We start from the raw sequence: 14,597 nt of genomic DNA on the forward strand, positions 1-14,597 counted from the left end.
AAGGATAGTGGATATCTGGACATCTCCTCCCCTAAAAGCTTGTGGCTGCTCAGACATGTTTTTGACGCACGCACACATATGCGTGCACAGACACACAAGGACAACATGAGTGGCCTGCATTTTACCTTCCAGGCTGCTGTGCATTACAGATCATATGTCTCTTTGCAAAGCCATTTTCTTTGCATTGTTTCTAGTTCTTTTGTCAACTAACTTGTATCTGTGCCCTCTGGTTACTGATCTTCCTACCACCAGAGACTGTCCTGCGTTTGTTTTAGGAAAACATCAAGAATTTTGAACGTGCACAAAGTCTTCCTTTGATCTTCTTTGCTCCAAAGGGAACAATCTCAGCTTCTGCAAATCTCTTTACCTCCCACCGTTCTTATAAATCTCTTCTGCAGCTTCTCAAAGGCCCTGACATCCTTCCTGAAGTGTGGTGACCAGAACAGAACATAATACTCCAGTGGGGGCCTCACCTGTAATTTATAATGATTTAGCACAACTTCTTTTCTATTGTATTTGATGCTAGTTTATAAAGCCAAGTATCCTGTTTTTTTTTAAAAACTTTGCCAACTTGTTCGGCCACTTTCAAAGGTTTGCAGATATCTGTTCCTATATCCTTTTAAGATTTTACCTTATAGCTTAAACTGCCTTTCCCATTTTTTCCAACAAAATAAATCATTTCACCCAACAATATATCCAATTTCATTTGCCATTTCATGAATCCAGGGTATCCTCAAGATCATTATTAATCTTCACACCATTTACTACATTTCCGAGATTTGTCTCTGCAAACTTTGAAATTATCATAGAATCGTAAGAATCCCAAAGAGTGCAGAAGAAGGCCATTCAGCCCATCAAGTCTTCACCTACTCTCTGAAAGAGCGTCTTAACCAGGTCCACCCCCGGCCATATACCCTTAAGCCCCACAAATTTATCCACTAATCCCTGTAACCTACACATCTTTGGGCACTAAATAGCAATTTGCCATGGCCAATCAACCTCACCTGCACATTTTTGGACCGTGGGAGGAAGCTGAAGCACCTGGAGGAAACACACAGGTAGAATGTAAAAACAGTTGCACAGTCACCCAAGACTGGAATCGAACCCAGTTCCCTGGCGCTGTGCAGGAGCAGTGCTAACCAGTGTACTGCTCTATATTACCCAAGACCAAGTGGTTAACATGTATCAAAAATAGCATAGTCCCTTGGAAACACTACTATATACCTCCCTTCACTCTGTAAATCACCCATTCATTACACTCTGCTTTTTTGTTCATAAAAATAAAAGAGGTGAAGATAAAAAAAAGCGCAGACGAAGAGGTGGGCTCTAGGCTCAAAGGGCATTGGAGCTGTTCTCAAAGAGTTCCAGATGGCAGAGGCAATAGTGGCTGAATAAGCAACCACCAATTGCAGTGTAAAGGAAGTAAACAAGGAGGAATAAGCTGGTCTCGGACCAGTGCAGAGAGAAAGGATGTGAGATAATTGCCTAGATAGCAATTTAAAGTCAAGGACAACGACGTTAAACGTGATTCACTTGGAAAGGAGGAGTCAATGCAGTGATACACTGGTGAACCACAGTATTTTGGATGAGCCATATTTTCTGGAGATGCGAATTTCAGTTGAAGTCTTGATGATAAATGCACAAAATTGAGATAGAACGGAGGGTAGGTAATTGGCAGGAGAAAGAAAGTAGTACTAAACAATATGCTTAGGTTCCTTATCTCTGGGGTTTGCCCAGGGAAGAGGTGGATGGTATTTGCAAAAGTGAAAAGCTGTAAAGATGCAAAAGTTGTTCGTCAGAACAAGCTGAAAGCAGGATCGATTTGTAGCAGGAGTGTGAAGGTAAGCGATACAATATTTTTAGTTTTTCCGGGGTTTCTGTTTTTCAAAAGTTACTTTAAAAGTAAAGCAGAACTGGGCCGCAGGGTGAGCTGGGAAGGTTTTTTTTAAGCACGTGAGGTTTGGTTGTCAAATAGGAGGCAGAGAGTGGGGGTCAATGGGTGCTATTCGGATTGGCGGTTGGTGACTAGTGGGGTGCCCCAGGGGTCGGTGCTGGGGCCTCAGCTATTTACCATTTATATTGATGATCTGGAGGAGGGAACCGAGTGCAGGGTGTCGAAATTTGCTGATGACACCAAGATTGGGGGAAAGGCAAATTGTGCGGAGGGTGTGGAGAGTCTGCAGAAGGATCTAGATAGGCTGGGCGAATGGGCCAGGAAATGGCAAATGGAATTTAATGTTGGCAAGTGTGAGGTGGTCCACTTTGGTAGGAAGAATGGTAGGAAGGACGATTACTTACGTGGCGAAAAACTGCAGCAGGCAACGGTGCAGAGGGACCTTGGGGTCCTTGTGCATGAGTCGCAAAAACCCAGCTTGCAGGTGCAGCAGGTGGTCAGGAAGGCGAATGGGATGCTGGCCTTCATAGCGAGGGGGATTGAATATAAAAGTAGGGAGGTCTTGCTGCAGCTGTATAGGGCATTGGTGAGGCCGCAGCTGGAGTACTGTGTGCAGTTTTGGGCGCCGCACCTGCGCAAGGATATTTTGGCCCTGGAGGGAGTGCAGAGGAGGTTTACTAGGCTGATACCAGAGTTGAGGGGATTGAGCTATGAGGAGAGGCTGAATAAACTAGGCTTGTACTCGTTAGAGTTTAGAAGAATGAGGGGAGATCTCATTGAGACGTATAAGATGATGAATGGGATGGATAGGATAGAGGTGGAGAGACTCTTCCCGCTCAAAAAAGACAGTAGGACTAGGGGGCACAGCCTCAAGATAAAGGGGAGGCGGTTTAGAACGGAGTTGAGGAGGAACTTCTTCACTCAAAGGGTGGTGAATCTCTGGAATTCTCTGCCAGTTGAAGTGGTGGAGGCTGCCTCGCTAAATATTTTTAAGAAGCGGGTTGATGGGTTCTTGATAAGAGAGGGGATTAAGGGTTATGGGGAGAGAGCGGGAAAGTGGAACTGAGCCACAACAGATCAGCCATGATCTTATTGAATGGCGGGGCAGGCTCGAAGGGCTGGATGGCCTACTCCTGCTCCTATTTCTTATGTTCTTATGTTCTTAAAAGGCAAGCTGCACTATACAGTGGGCAGTGTCGGTAGCGGGCAGCAGAGTGAGCAGGAAGCAGAGTGAGAGCTAAACAGCTTTTGCTCATCAGGCTTAGGCGGAATCGGGCGAGGCAAGGCAAGATTAATTCTTAGTTGTAAAAATTTTCATTAGGGGTGGAGGGTCATGTGATGTGCTGTTCTTGCATGATGTGGGAGCTGATGGACCCCAATGTGATTCCCAGTGAGCATGTCTGCAGTAAGTGTTCGTTGCTGAGGAACTCTGGCTCAAGGTTGACGAGCTGGAATCTGAGATTCGGACATTGCAACACATCAGGGAGGGGGACGAGTTACCTGGACGCTGTGTTTCAGGAGACAGTCACACCCCTTAGACTAACTAATTCAGCAGGTGGTCAGGGACAAGAGGGTGTGGCTGTGAGTGAGGCAGGAAGTGGGATTCAGGAGGTAGAGTTCCAAGAGCCTCAGTCCCTGAATCTGTCCAACAGGTTTGAGATTCTTGCTCCCAGTGTGGACAGGAACGGGGACTGCAAGGAGGACGAGTAAACTGACCGCGGCACCGTGGTGCAGGGAGCCGTTCAAGTGGAGGAAGAAAAACGAAATGTGGTAGTAATTGGAGATAATGTAGTTAGGGGCATTGACACTGTTCTTTGTGACCAGGATCGAGAATCCTGAAGGGTGTGTTGCCTGCCTGGTGCTCGGGTCCAGGATATCTCATCTGGGCTGCAGAGGAACTTGGAGTGGGAGGGTAAGGATCCAGTTATTGTGGTCCACGTAGGTGCCAATGACATAGGTAGAACAGGAACAAAGGTTCTGCTAAGGGAATATGAAAAGTTAGGAGCTAAGTTAAAAAGCAGAACCAACAAGGTGGTAATCTCTGGATTACTACCTGAGCCATGAGCGAATTGGCGCAGGGTCAATAAGATTAAGGAGGTAAATGCGCAGCTCAAAGATTGGTGTGGGAGGAACGGGTTTGAATTCATGGGACATTGGCAGCAGTATTGGGGAAGATGTGACCTTTTCAGATGGGATGGTCTTCGTCTGAATCGTGCTGGGACCAGAGTCCTGGCGAATCATATAACCAGGGCTGTAGATAGGGCTTTAAATTGAATAGTGGTGGGGGGGGGGGGGTTCAGTGGTATGGGGAATTACAAAATCAAAGGTAAAGGAGAGGGTACAGGTTAATGATGAAGACATTCAACTAGTTAAAGGAGTCGAGGGCTCAGGAGAGGTTAGTAACATTTCCAGACCATGTAATAGGACAGAGTATAAAAAGGTGGCAGGAATCTAGCCTCAGGCAGAGTAAAAAAGGTGACAAACACAAGACGAGTGGTGGTCAACGCAGTGCAGGGAGATGGTCTGGGGAAGGATAACTAGTTTGCAACAGGTAGGGACAGAGCGTGCAATCGAAAGAATGCACCAACAAATTGGGTCCAGATAAAGACTAGCATAAAAACACTTTACCTGAATACACGTAGCTTTCGAAACAAAGAGAACGATCTAGTGGCCATTACAGAAATGTGGTTGCAGGGTGACCGGGACTGGGGACTGAATATCCAGGGGTATCAGACATTTCGGAAGGATAGACAGGAAGGAAAAGGAGGCGGGGTAGCTCTGTTAATTAAGGATAACATCAGGGCGGTAGTGAGAGACGATATAGGCTCTAAGGAGCAAAACGCGGAATCGATGTGGGTGGAGATAAGGAATAGTAAGGGGAGAAAGTCACTGGTGGGCATGGTCTATAAGCCCCCAAATAATAACTTCGAGGTGGGGCTGGCTATAAACAAGCAAATAATGGACGTGTGCAAAAACAGAACTGCGATAATCATGGGGGATTTTAACCTGCATATTGATTGGTTGACTCAAGTCGGACACGGTGAACTTGAGGAAGAGTTCATAGAACGCCGTCGGGATAGTTTCCTCAAACATTATGTTACAGAACCTACGAGGGAGCAAGTTACCTTGGATCTGGTCCTGTGTAATGAGACAGGTAGAATTAAAGATCTTCTTGTGAGGGATCCCCTTGGAAAGAGTGATCACAACATGGTTGAATTTCTAATACAGATGGGAGGTGAGAAAGTAGGATCCCAAACCACTGTTCTCTGCTTGAACAGAGGGGAGTATGATAGGATGAGGGCGGAATTGGCTAATGTAGATTGGGAGCGCAGACTAGTTGGTAGGACAGCTGAGGATTTTTAAGGAGATTTTTCTCAGTGCTCAACAAAAATATATTCTGGTGATAAAGAAGGAATGTAAGAAAAGGGGTAACCAGCTGTGAATAACTAAAGAAATAAAGGAGAGTATTAAATTAAAAACCAATGCACACAGAGTGGCCAAAACTAGTGGGGAATTAGAAGATTGGGAAAGCTTTAAAAAAAAACAAAAAACTAAAGAACAAAGAACAATACAACACAGGAAACAGCCCTTCAGCCCTCCACGCCTGCGCTGCTCATGCTTCCAACTAGACTATTCGTTTGTATCCCTCATTCCCAGTCTGTTCATGTGGCTATCCAGATAAGTCTTAAACGATCCCAGCGTGTCTGCTTCTACCACCTTGCTTGGCAGCGCATTCCAGGCCCCCACCACCCTCTGTGTAAAATACATCCCTCTGACATCAACTACTAAGATAGCGATAAAGAAAGGAAAGATAAAATATGAAACTAAACTAGCACAAAATATAAAAATTGACAGTAAAAGTTTCTACAAATATATAAAAAGGAAAAAGGTGGCTGAAGTAAATGTTGGACTCTTAGAAGACGAGAAGGGGGATTTAATAATGGGAAACGAGGAAATGGCCGAGGCCTTAAACAAGTTTTGTGTGTCGGTCTTCACGGTGGAGGACACAAATAGCTTACCGAAAATTGACGGTCGTGGGACTGTAGGGGGTGAGGACCTTAAAATGATTACTATTACTAAAGAGGTAGTGCTTGGTAGGCTAATGGGACTAAAAGGTAGACAAGTCCCCTGGCCCGGATGGAATGCATCCCAGGGTACTAAAAGAAATGGCAGAAGTAATAGCAGATGCATTAGTTGTAATTTATCAAAATTCGCTGGACTCTGGAGAGGTGCCAGCTGATTGGAAAACAGCTAATGTGACACCATTGTTTAAAAAAGGAGGTAGACAAAAGGCAGGTAACTACAGGCTGGTTAGCTTAACGTCCATAGTTGGGAAAATGCTAGAATCCATCATTAAAGAAGAAATAGCAGCACAGCTAAAAAAGAATGGTTCAATCAAGCAGATGCAGCATGGATTCATGAAGGGAAAGTCATGTTTGATGAATTTACTGGATTTTTATGAAGATGTAACTAGTGCAGTTGACAGAGGGGTACTGGTGGATGTGGTGTTTTTAGATTTCCAAAAGGCGTTTGAGAAGGTGCCTCACAAAAAGTTGCTGCAAAAGATTAAGGTACACGGAGTTGGGGGTAAAGTGTTAGCGTGGATTGAGGATTGGCTACCTTACAGGAAGCAGAGAGTTGGAATAAATGGGTGCTTTTCCAGTTGGCAGTTGGTGACCAGTGGCGTGCCGCAGGGATCAGTGCTCGGGCCTCAACTATTTCCCATATACATAGACAATCTGGCGGAGGGGACCGAGTGTCGGGTAACAAAGTTTGCGGATGACACAAAGATGAATGAGAAAGCAAATTTGCGTGCAGGATGCAAAAAGTCTGCAGAGAGATTTGGATAGGCCAAGTGAGTGGGTGAGGATCTGGCACATGGAGTATAATGTTGGCAAGTGTGAGGTTATCCACAGTGGAAGGAAGAATAGTAAAATGGACTATTATTTAAAATGATGAAAAATTACAACATGCTACTGTGCAGAGGGACCTGGGGGTTCTTGTGCATGAATCGCAAAAACTCAGTTTGCAGGTGATCAAGAAGGTGAATGGAATGTTGGCCTTTATCGCGAGGGGGATGGAGTATAAAAGCAGGGAGGTCTTGCTGCAATTGTACAAGGCAACTAGAATACTGTGTGCAATTTTGGTCCCCTTATTTGCAAAAGGATATATTGGCCTTGGAGGGAGTACAGAGAAGGTTCACCAGGTTGGTACTGGAGATGAGGGGGTTAGCTCATGAGGAGAGATTGGGCCTGTATTCGTAAGAGTTTAGAAGGCTGAGGGGAGATCTTATAGAGACATATAAGATAATGAAGGGGCTAGATAGGGTAGAGGCAGAGAGATTCTTTCCACTTAGAAAGGAAACAAGAACTAGAGGACACAGCCTCAAAGTAAAGGGGAGTCAGTTTAGAACAGAGTTGAGGAGGAACTTCTTCTCTCAGAGGGTACTGAATCTTTGGAATTATGTGCCCATTGAAGCAGTGGAGGCTACCTCGTTAAATGTGTTTAAGTCACAGGTAGACAGATTTCTGATCAATAAGTGAATTGAGGCTTATGGGGAGCAGATAGGTAAGTGGAACTGATCCACTTCAGATCAGCCGTGATCTTATTGAATGGCGGGGCAGGCTCAAGGGACTAGACGGCCTATTCCTGCTCCTATTTCTTATGTTCTAAGTTTACTCAGGAAGTTTCCATTATAATTTTGGACCCAAGAATTTATAAAGAAAATATAAAAATAAGCACAAAATGTATCACTTTAAAATGGAGACCGAATTACAGATCCAAGCCCTGGGTTCAAATCTCCCTTATCCTTTACCCCATTTCGCCTTAAAGCCATATTTGGTCAGCTCTGTTTTGGAAAAGACTGGCAAAAGAGGATTACATTCACAAAACTGCGCACACAAACACATATGTGGACAAACGGATGTATAGATATAAACATGTAACACCTAAAGGCTCATGGGCAAACGGAAAAGAAAATGTTGAGTGAAAACATCCATAAGTTATTATTTTTGCTATTTATCAGTCTCATGAAATTATGAAGGAACGAAAAATGCAGTGGAAAATAATTCTGTCCTTATCCACGCTGCACCATGTTCTTCAGACTACTGAGTAAATCCAGGAATCACTTACTTTTCCATAGTTAGTGGTGGTGACATTCCATTTGCGTACTCTATTTCCATCGTAAGCATATGAATCCGAAGTGTCACCAACCCCCTCCTGTTAGGCAAATAGACAGGCATCAGGAAGATGCGCAAAAAAAAACTACAATCACTGAAGCAGCAAACCTCATCCCCTGTGTTTAAATACAGCTGCTCACCTTTTTGCTCCTAAACCATTCTTCCACTTGCAGAATTTGTACTAAATTGCTACCTACAACCAAAACCCCAAGCTCCCTATTTTCTTCTATTATGTACCAATTTTTGGCATGGAATACCCTTGGCAAGAAAAAAATCCTCCCTCTAATAGACAGTCAGATATTTCTGCCAGTAAATTCTATTAAACTGTGTGAGTCAATCAATCTAAAACGCAATTGTAATCTGTGAAACAGCAAACAAGTTAATTATTCAGACGTATCTCACAGAAATCTCTGGGAAACAGGGAGCAAGTTAGTCAAACACAGTAACCCCTGTGAACAGCGTGAGTTGATTAGCCAGGAAGAGCTCTCAGTAATCCCTGTGAAAGTGTGAGTTAAATCACAGTCAGATACAAATCTCTCCCTATGAAACAGTATGTGAGTTAATCACAAATCAGCCAGATTTCAAATAATCCCTGTGAAAATGAGAGAGTTAATCACAGTCAGATACAGCCATCAATTATCCCCAGAAAACATGCAAGTTAATCACAAATCAGACACATCTCTCAATGGTCCCTGCAAAGAAATGTGACAAAAATCTCACAGCTCTCAGCAATCACCTAAGGGTCATTCATTTCATTTCCTAGCAGCAGAAATTGTATAAACACTTTGGAATTTTCACCTCCATCCACCCAATCTGAAGTGAATCCCTTTTAAACTGGACAGGCTATCCAAATGAATGCTCACAATTTTCTCTATTTTGCACCCAACGTGGAAGTAAGCATTGGAGGATTTGGTGAATGAAAATAAATTTTTCATTCAAACAAGGTGGATAGCCTAGATCATAGCTAAAGGATGACACCTGATTTGTAGAAGAGACTAGAAATATTTGTCAATAAACGGAAGCATAGGATAGGGAGTAGATCATAACAGTATATAGTGCAGCCAGTTCACTTCACATTAATTGGTGAGGTGGACACACTCCATGCTTCCTTCAGCTCACTCCTGAGTAAATTACAGTTAATGAGTAAAGTTCAGTTCATTCAAACCTCTGCTGTCCATATCCTAAATTGCACATTATCCCATTCAGACTTCCTCACTGTGCTTGCTGATCTAATTGAAATCACAGTCCAGCAACTCTTCAAATTTAAACTTTCATTCCCATGTTCAAATCCCTCCATCTCCGTAACCTCCTCCAACCCACCAAGTTCTCTGTTCTCTTCCAATTATGGCCGATTACACAAGGCCAATTCCCTTTGCCCACAGCTGGCAGCCGTGTTCTGGAATTCACTTCTTAAACTTCTCCATTTACCTTAATGTGTTCCTTAAATCTTAGTTCTTTGCCTATGCTTTTGGTCAGTTGTACCATGTGGCTCAGTATCATTTTTTTGTCCAGTCACATTCCTTGGAATATTTTATTATTTTAAAGCAGCTATATAAATGAACTGTATTGTTGAGATAGCAAATCTCCCACTTAACAAAATATTTGCTTGTCGCTCTATGTACGGGTATGCGAGATATGGGCCCACCTCCTGATTGAACCTGCAGTGCAGGGTGCACCAACCAATCTGCATCAGTCCCTGAGAAGAGATTAAAACTTCATACATCCACTTTCCTGTAGCCAAAAACAACATAACAATTAGTTAGTGAGTTGAACATTTTAACAGCAGGTACATGACTGAAAGAGCCTACATTATTTCATAATAGTTTCACACATAGCTCAAGCACATCCATTATAATTGTATGCTGTACATGTAAGGTGAAATGCTTGCAAGTGCTTTAAAACATGGATCAATCCAAAAGTCTTGTGCCTGAGAACTGCAAAGGAAAAGTTTCATTATGAAGGATAAAAGTAACATTCCAGAAACAGTTGTAAATCAGGAATTGGAAGTGAGGGAGGAATTCAGGAAAATTACAATCACCAGGGAAGCAATGCTGAGTAAATAGTTGGAGCTATGGGCTGACAAATTTCTAAGTCCTGACTGGCATCTTTCTGGGATCTTAAAAGTAGTGTCTAGTTAAATAGTTGATGCATTGATTTTATTTTCCCAAAATTCCCCAGGAGAAGGTTTCATTATATTGGAAAATAACAAAAGTAACTGTTTTATTCAAAAAGGGAGGGAGACAGAAAGCAGGAAAACTACAGGTCAGGTAGTCTAGCATGTCATATAAAAAATATGAAGCCATTATTAAAAACAATGTAGCAGGCCACTAAAATACATTTGAGGTAATCTGGCAAAATAAACATGGCTTTGTGAAAAGGAAATCATGTTTACTCAATTTATTGCAGTTCTTTCGAAAGAGTCATACACGCTAGGATTAAAGGGAAACCAGTGGAAAACATTGGATCAGGACATTTAGAAACATCGGAGAAGATTTATTGGACTAATATCAAGAATGGACGGGTTGTCTTTGAGGAAAGGTTATACAGATTAGTCTTGTATCCACTGGAGTTCAGAAGAGTTCGAGGTGACTTGACTGAAACATTTAAGATGCTGAGGGTCAATGTGGAAATGCTATTTCCTCTAATGGGAGAATCTAGAACTATAAATAAACGGTCACCCATTTAAGATAGAATTGAGGAAAAATATTTTCTCTCAGAGGGTACTGAGTCTTTGGCACTCCCTTCCTCAGAGGCAGCGGAAGCAGAGTCCTGTAATATTTAAAGCAGAGATCGATAAATTCTTGACCAAAAAAAGGTGAAAGGTTATCGGGCAGGCATGTTGTACTGAATGGAGGAGTAGGATTGAAGGACCAAATGGGCTACTCCTGCTCCTCATTTGTCTATTCATATTATTCCCCAGTAGCACTAGCCAGATCAATAGAGAAAGACAAACTAAACAATCTATGTCCTGTTCTTGCTCAGAATTAAATCCAACGCCAGATGGTCTGGTCCAGCCAGAACCCTCCTTTAGACACTCACCTTTATACACACACGAAGTAGCTCTGATTGAGCTAAAATTACTGTGACCAACAACCTAAAAGGGAAAAATAGAGTAAGTACAAGTACACTTTGACAATTATGCCCTCACATGCAAGCAGTAAAGTTGTTATCACACTCAAAGCCCCTCAAATTAAGGGAACCAAGAAACTGGCAATGAAAGAACAATAACGCATATACAGTCTGGATTGAGGGTATTAATCATAACTTTCAATGACTTAATGCAAAAGGCGTATGGTGTACTAGCCTTCATTAGTCAAGGGATTGAGTTTAGGAGTCGGGAGGTAATGCTGCAACCTTATAAGACCCTGGTCAGACCCCACTTGGAGTACTGTGCGCAGTTCTGGTCACCTCACTACAAGAAGGATGTGGAAGCTATTGAGAGGGTGCAGAGGAGATTTACAAGGATGTTGCCTGGACTGGGAGGCATGCCTTATGAAGATACGTTGAGGGAGCTAGGTCTCTTCTCCCTGGAGAGACGAAGGTTGAGAGGCAACCTGGTAGAGGTTTATAAAATGTTGGGACGTATAGATAGGGTGGATTCTCGGAGGCTATTTCCCAGGGCTGAAATGGTCGCTACGAGAGGACACAGGTTTAAGGTGCTGGGGAGCAGTTACAGAGGAGATGTCAGGGGTATGTTTTTCACTCAGAGGGTGGTGAGTGAGTGGAATCGGCTGCCGTCGGTGGTGGTAGAGGCGAACTCGCTGAGGTCTTTCAAGAGACTTCTGGATGAGTACTTGGGATTTAATGGGATTGAGAGTTATAGATAGGCCTGGTAGGTAGGGATATGATTGGCGCAACTTGTGGGCTGAAGGGCCTGTTTGTGCCATAGTGTTCTATATTCTAAAACGTTCCAGCAGCTGGACTTGTCAGCAAGTATCAGCCAGGCTGCTGTAACATGGTGAGGCTGAAATAAGGAGGTCAGGAAGAGGGGAAAGAAGCAATCAGGGGGACAATCCCCTGGGGCGGTTCCCCTCCAAAATAGGTTTTCGGTCCTGGAGACTACAGTTGAGGAGGAAACAACTGGGGATAGTCAAAGGGACCAGGTCACTGGGGGTGAGCCTAGTGTGAAAGCTCAGGTGGTTAGGGGCTGTAAACGATTGGGCCTCGTGATTGGGGACTCCACGGTTAAGGGGACAGATAGGAGGGTCGGAAGTAAAGGTAGGGACTCAGGGCTGGTGTGTTGCCTACCAGGGGCTGGGGTCCGGGATGTATCTGAAAAGGTATTCAGGACTCTTAGAGGAGAGGGAGATCAACCCCAAGTTATTGTTCATGTGGGGACACATGACATAGGGAGGTTAAGGGAAGGGGATATTAAGCAGAGATTTATGGAGTTGGGGTGGAAACTAAAGGCCAAGACTGATAGAGTGGTTATCTCCGGACTCTTGCCTGTGCCACGAGATAGTTTAGAGAGGAACAGAGAAAGGGAAAGTTTGAACTTGTGGCTGAGAGGATGGTGCAGGAGGGAGGGGTTCAGGTACTTAAGCAATTGGGGCTCGTTCTGGGGAAGGTGGGACCTCTATAAGAGGGATGGTCTACACCTGAATCAGAAGGGGACCAATATCCTGGGGGGTAAGTTTGCTCGGGCTATGCAGGGAAGTTTAAACTGATTCGGAGGGGGGGAGGGATCCTGAGTAGAGGAGTTGAAAGTGAGGGGTGCATGGATGAGGACTGCAATGCATGGCATCGCAGGGGTGGGGTGGAGCAGGGTTTGAAATGTGTATACTTCAATGCGAGGAGTATTCGCAATAAGGTGGGTGAACTTGCAGCGTGGATCAGTACCTGGGACTTCGATGTTGTGGCCATTTCAGAGACATGGATAGAGCAGGGGCAGGAATGGATGCTGCAGGTCCCGGGGTTTAAATGTTTTAGTCGAAGTAGAGAAGGAGGTAGAAGGGGGGGAGGGGTAGCATTATTGGTCAGGGATTGTATTACAGTGTCAGAGAGGAGGTTTGATGAGGACTTGTCTGTTGAGGTAGTATGGGCGGAGATTAGAAATAGGAGAGGTCACCCTGTTGGGAGTCTTTTATAGACCTCCTAAAAGTTCTAGAGAGGTTGAGGAAAGGATTGCGGAGACGATCCTGGTTAGGAGTGAAAGTAATAGGGTAATTGTTATGGGGGATTTTAACTTTACTAATATTGATTGGAATTGTTATAGCTCTAGCTCGTTAGAGGGGTCAGTTTTTGTTCAAAGTGTGCAGGAAGGTTTTTTGACTCAGTATGTAGACAGGCCAACTAGAGGTGAGGCTATGTTGGATTTGGTGCTGGGAAATGAGCCAGATCAGGTGTTGGATTTGGAAGTTGGTGTGCATTTTGGTGATAGTGACCACAATTCGGTTACGTTCACCTTAGTGATGGAAAGGGATAGGCATGAACCTCGGGCCAGTGGTTTTAGCTGGGGGAAGGGTAATTATGAGGCTATTAGGAGAGAATTAGGAAACATAGGTTGGACTAGGAGATTACAGGGATTGGGAACGTCCAAAATGTGGAGTTTTTTCAAGGAGCAGCTACTGCGAGTCTGTGATAGGTATGTCCCTGTCAGGCAAGGTGGAATTGGTAAGGCTAGGGAACCGTGGTGCACCAAAAAAGTTGATTCGTTGGTTAAAAAGAAAAAGGAGGCTTATGTTCGGATGAGACGTGAGCACTCGGATAGTGCACTAGAGAGCTTTAGATTGGCTAGGAGGGAGTTGAAGAGCGAGCTAAGAAGGGCTAAAAGAGGACATGAGAAGACTTTGGCTGATAGGGTTAAGGAGAATCCTAAGGCGTTCTATAGGTATGTCAAGAACAGAAGGTTGGTTAGGGCAAGGTTAGGGCCAGTTATAGACGGCAGAGGGAAGTTATGTGTGGAACCGGAGGAGATTGGTGAAGCATTGAACCAATATTTCTCTTCGGTGTTCACGCAGGGGGACATGGATATAGCTGAGGAGGACACTGGGTTGCAGGGGAGTAGAATTGACAGTGTTACAGTTGATAAGGAGGATGTGCTGGATATTCTGGAGGGTCTGAAAATAGATAAGTCCCCTGGTCCGGATGGGATTTACCCCAGGATTCTCTGGGAGGCAAGAGAAGTGATTGCAGAGCCTCTGGCTCTGATCTTCAGGTCGTCGTTGGCCTCTGATATAGTACCAGATGATTGGAGGTTAGCGAATGTTGTCCCATTGTTTAAGAAGGGGAACAGAGACTTCCCCGGAAATTATAGACCGGTGAGTCTCACTTCTGTTGTGGGCAAGGTTTTGGAAAAAATTATTAGGGATAGGATTTATAGTTATTTGGAGAGTAATGAGTTGATTGGAGATAGTCAGCATGGTTTTGTGGCGGGTAGGTTGTGCCTTACTAACCTTATTGAGTTTTTTGAGAAAGTGACCAAAGAGGTGGATGGGGGTAAGGCAGTGGACGTGGTGTACATGGATTTTAGTAAGGCGTTTGATAAAGTTCACCATGGTAGGCTTCTGCACAAAATGCAGATG

General features: G+C 44.0%; 1 protein-coding gene across 1 annotated transcript in view; it reads right to left on the reverse strand.

The window, feature by feature from the left end:
* rnf123 (ring finger protein 123) overlaps positions 1–14,597 on the reverse strand; it is a 394,669-nt gene that overhangs the window by 340,798 nt on the left and 39,274 nt on the right. Inside the window, exons 6-8 of the mRNA XM_080184629.1 lie at positions 11,113–11,167; positions 9,719–9,804; positions 8,027–8,113 (exon numbers count right to left, since the gene is read on the reverse strand). Of these exons, the coding sequence (XP_080040755.1) occupies positions 8,027–8,113; positions 9,719–9,804; positions 11,113–11,167 (228 nt within the window). The remainder of the gene's footprint in view (positions 1–8,026; positions 8,114–9,718; positions 9,805–11,112; positions 11,168–14,597) is intronic.

Source organism: Carcharhinus amblyrhynchos, chromosome 3 (assembly GCF_965287045.1).
Source record: "Carcharhinus amblyrhynchos chromosome 3, sCarAmb.v2.hapA, whole genome shotgun sequence".
Taxonomy (NCBI): domain Eukaryota; kingdom Metazoa; phylum Chordata; class Chondrichthyes; order Carcharhiniformes; family Carcharhinidae; genus Carcharhinus; species Carcharhinus amblyrhynchos.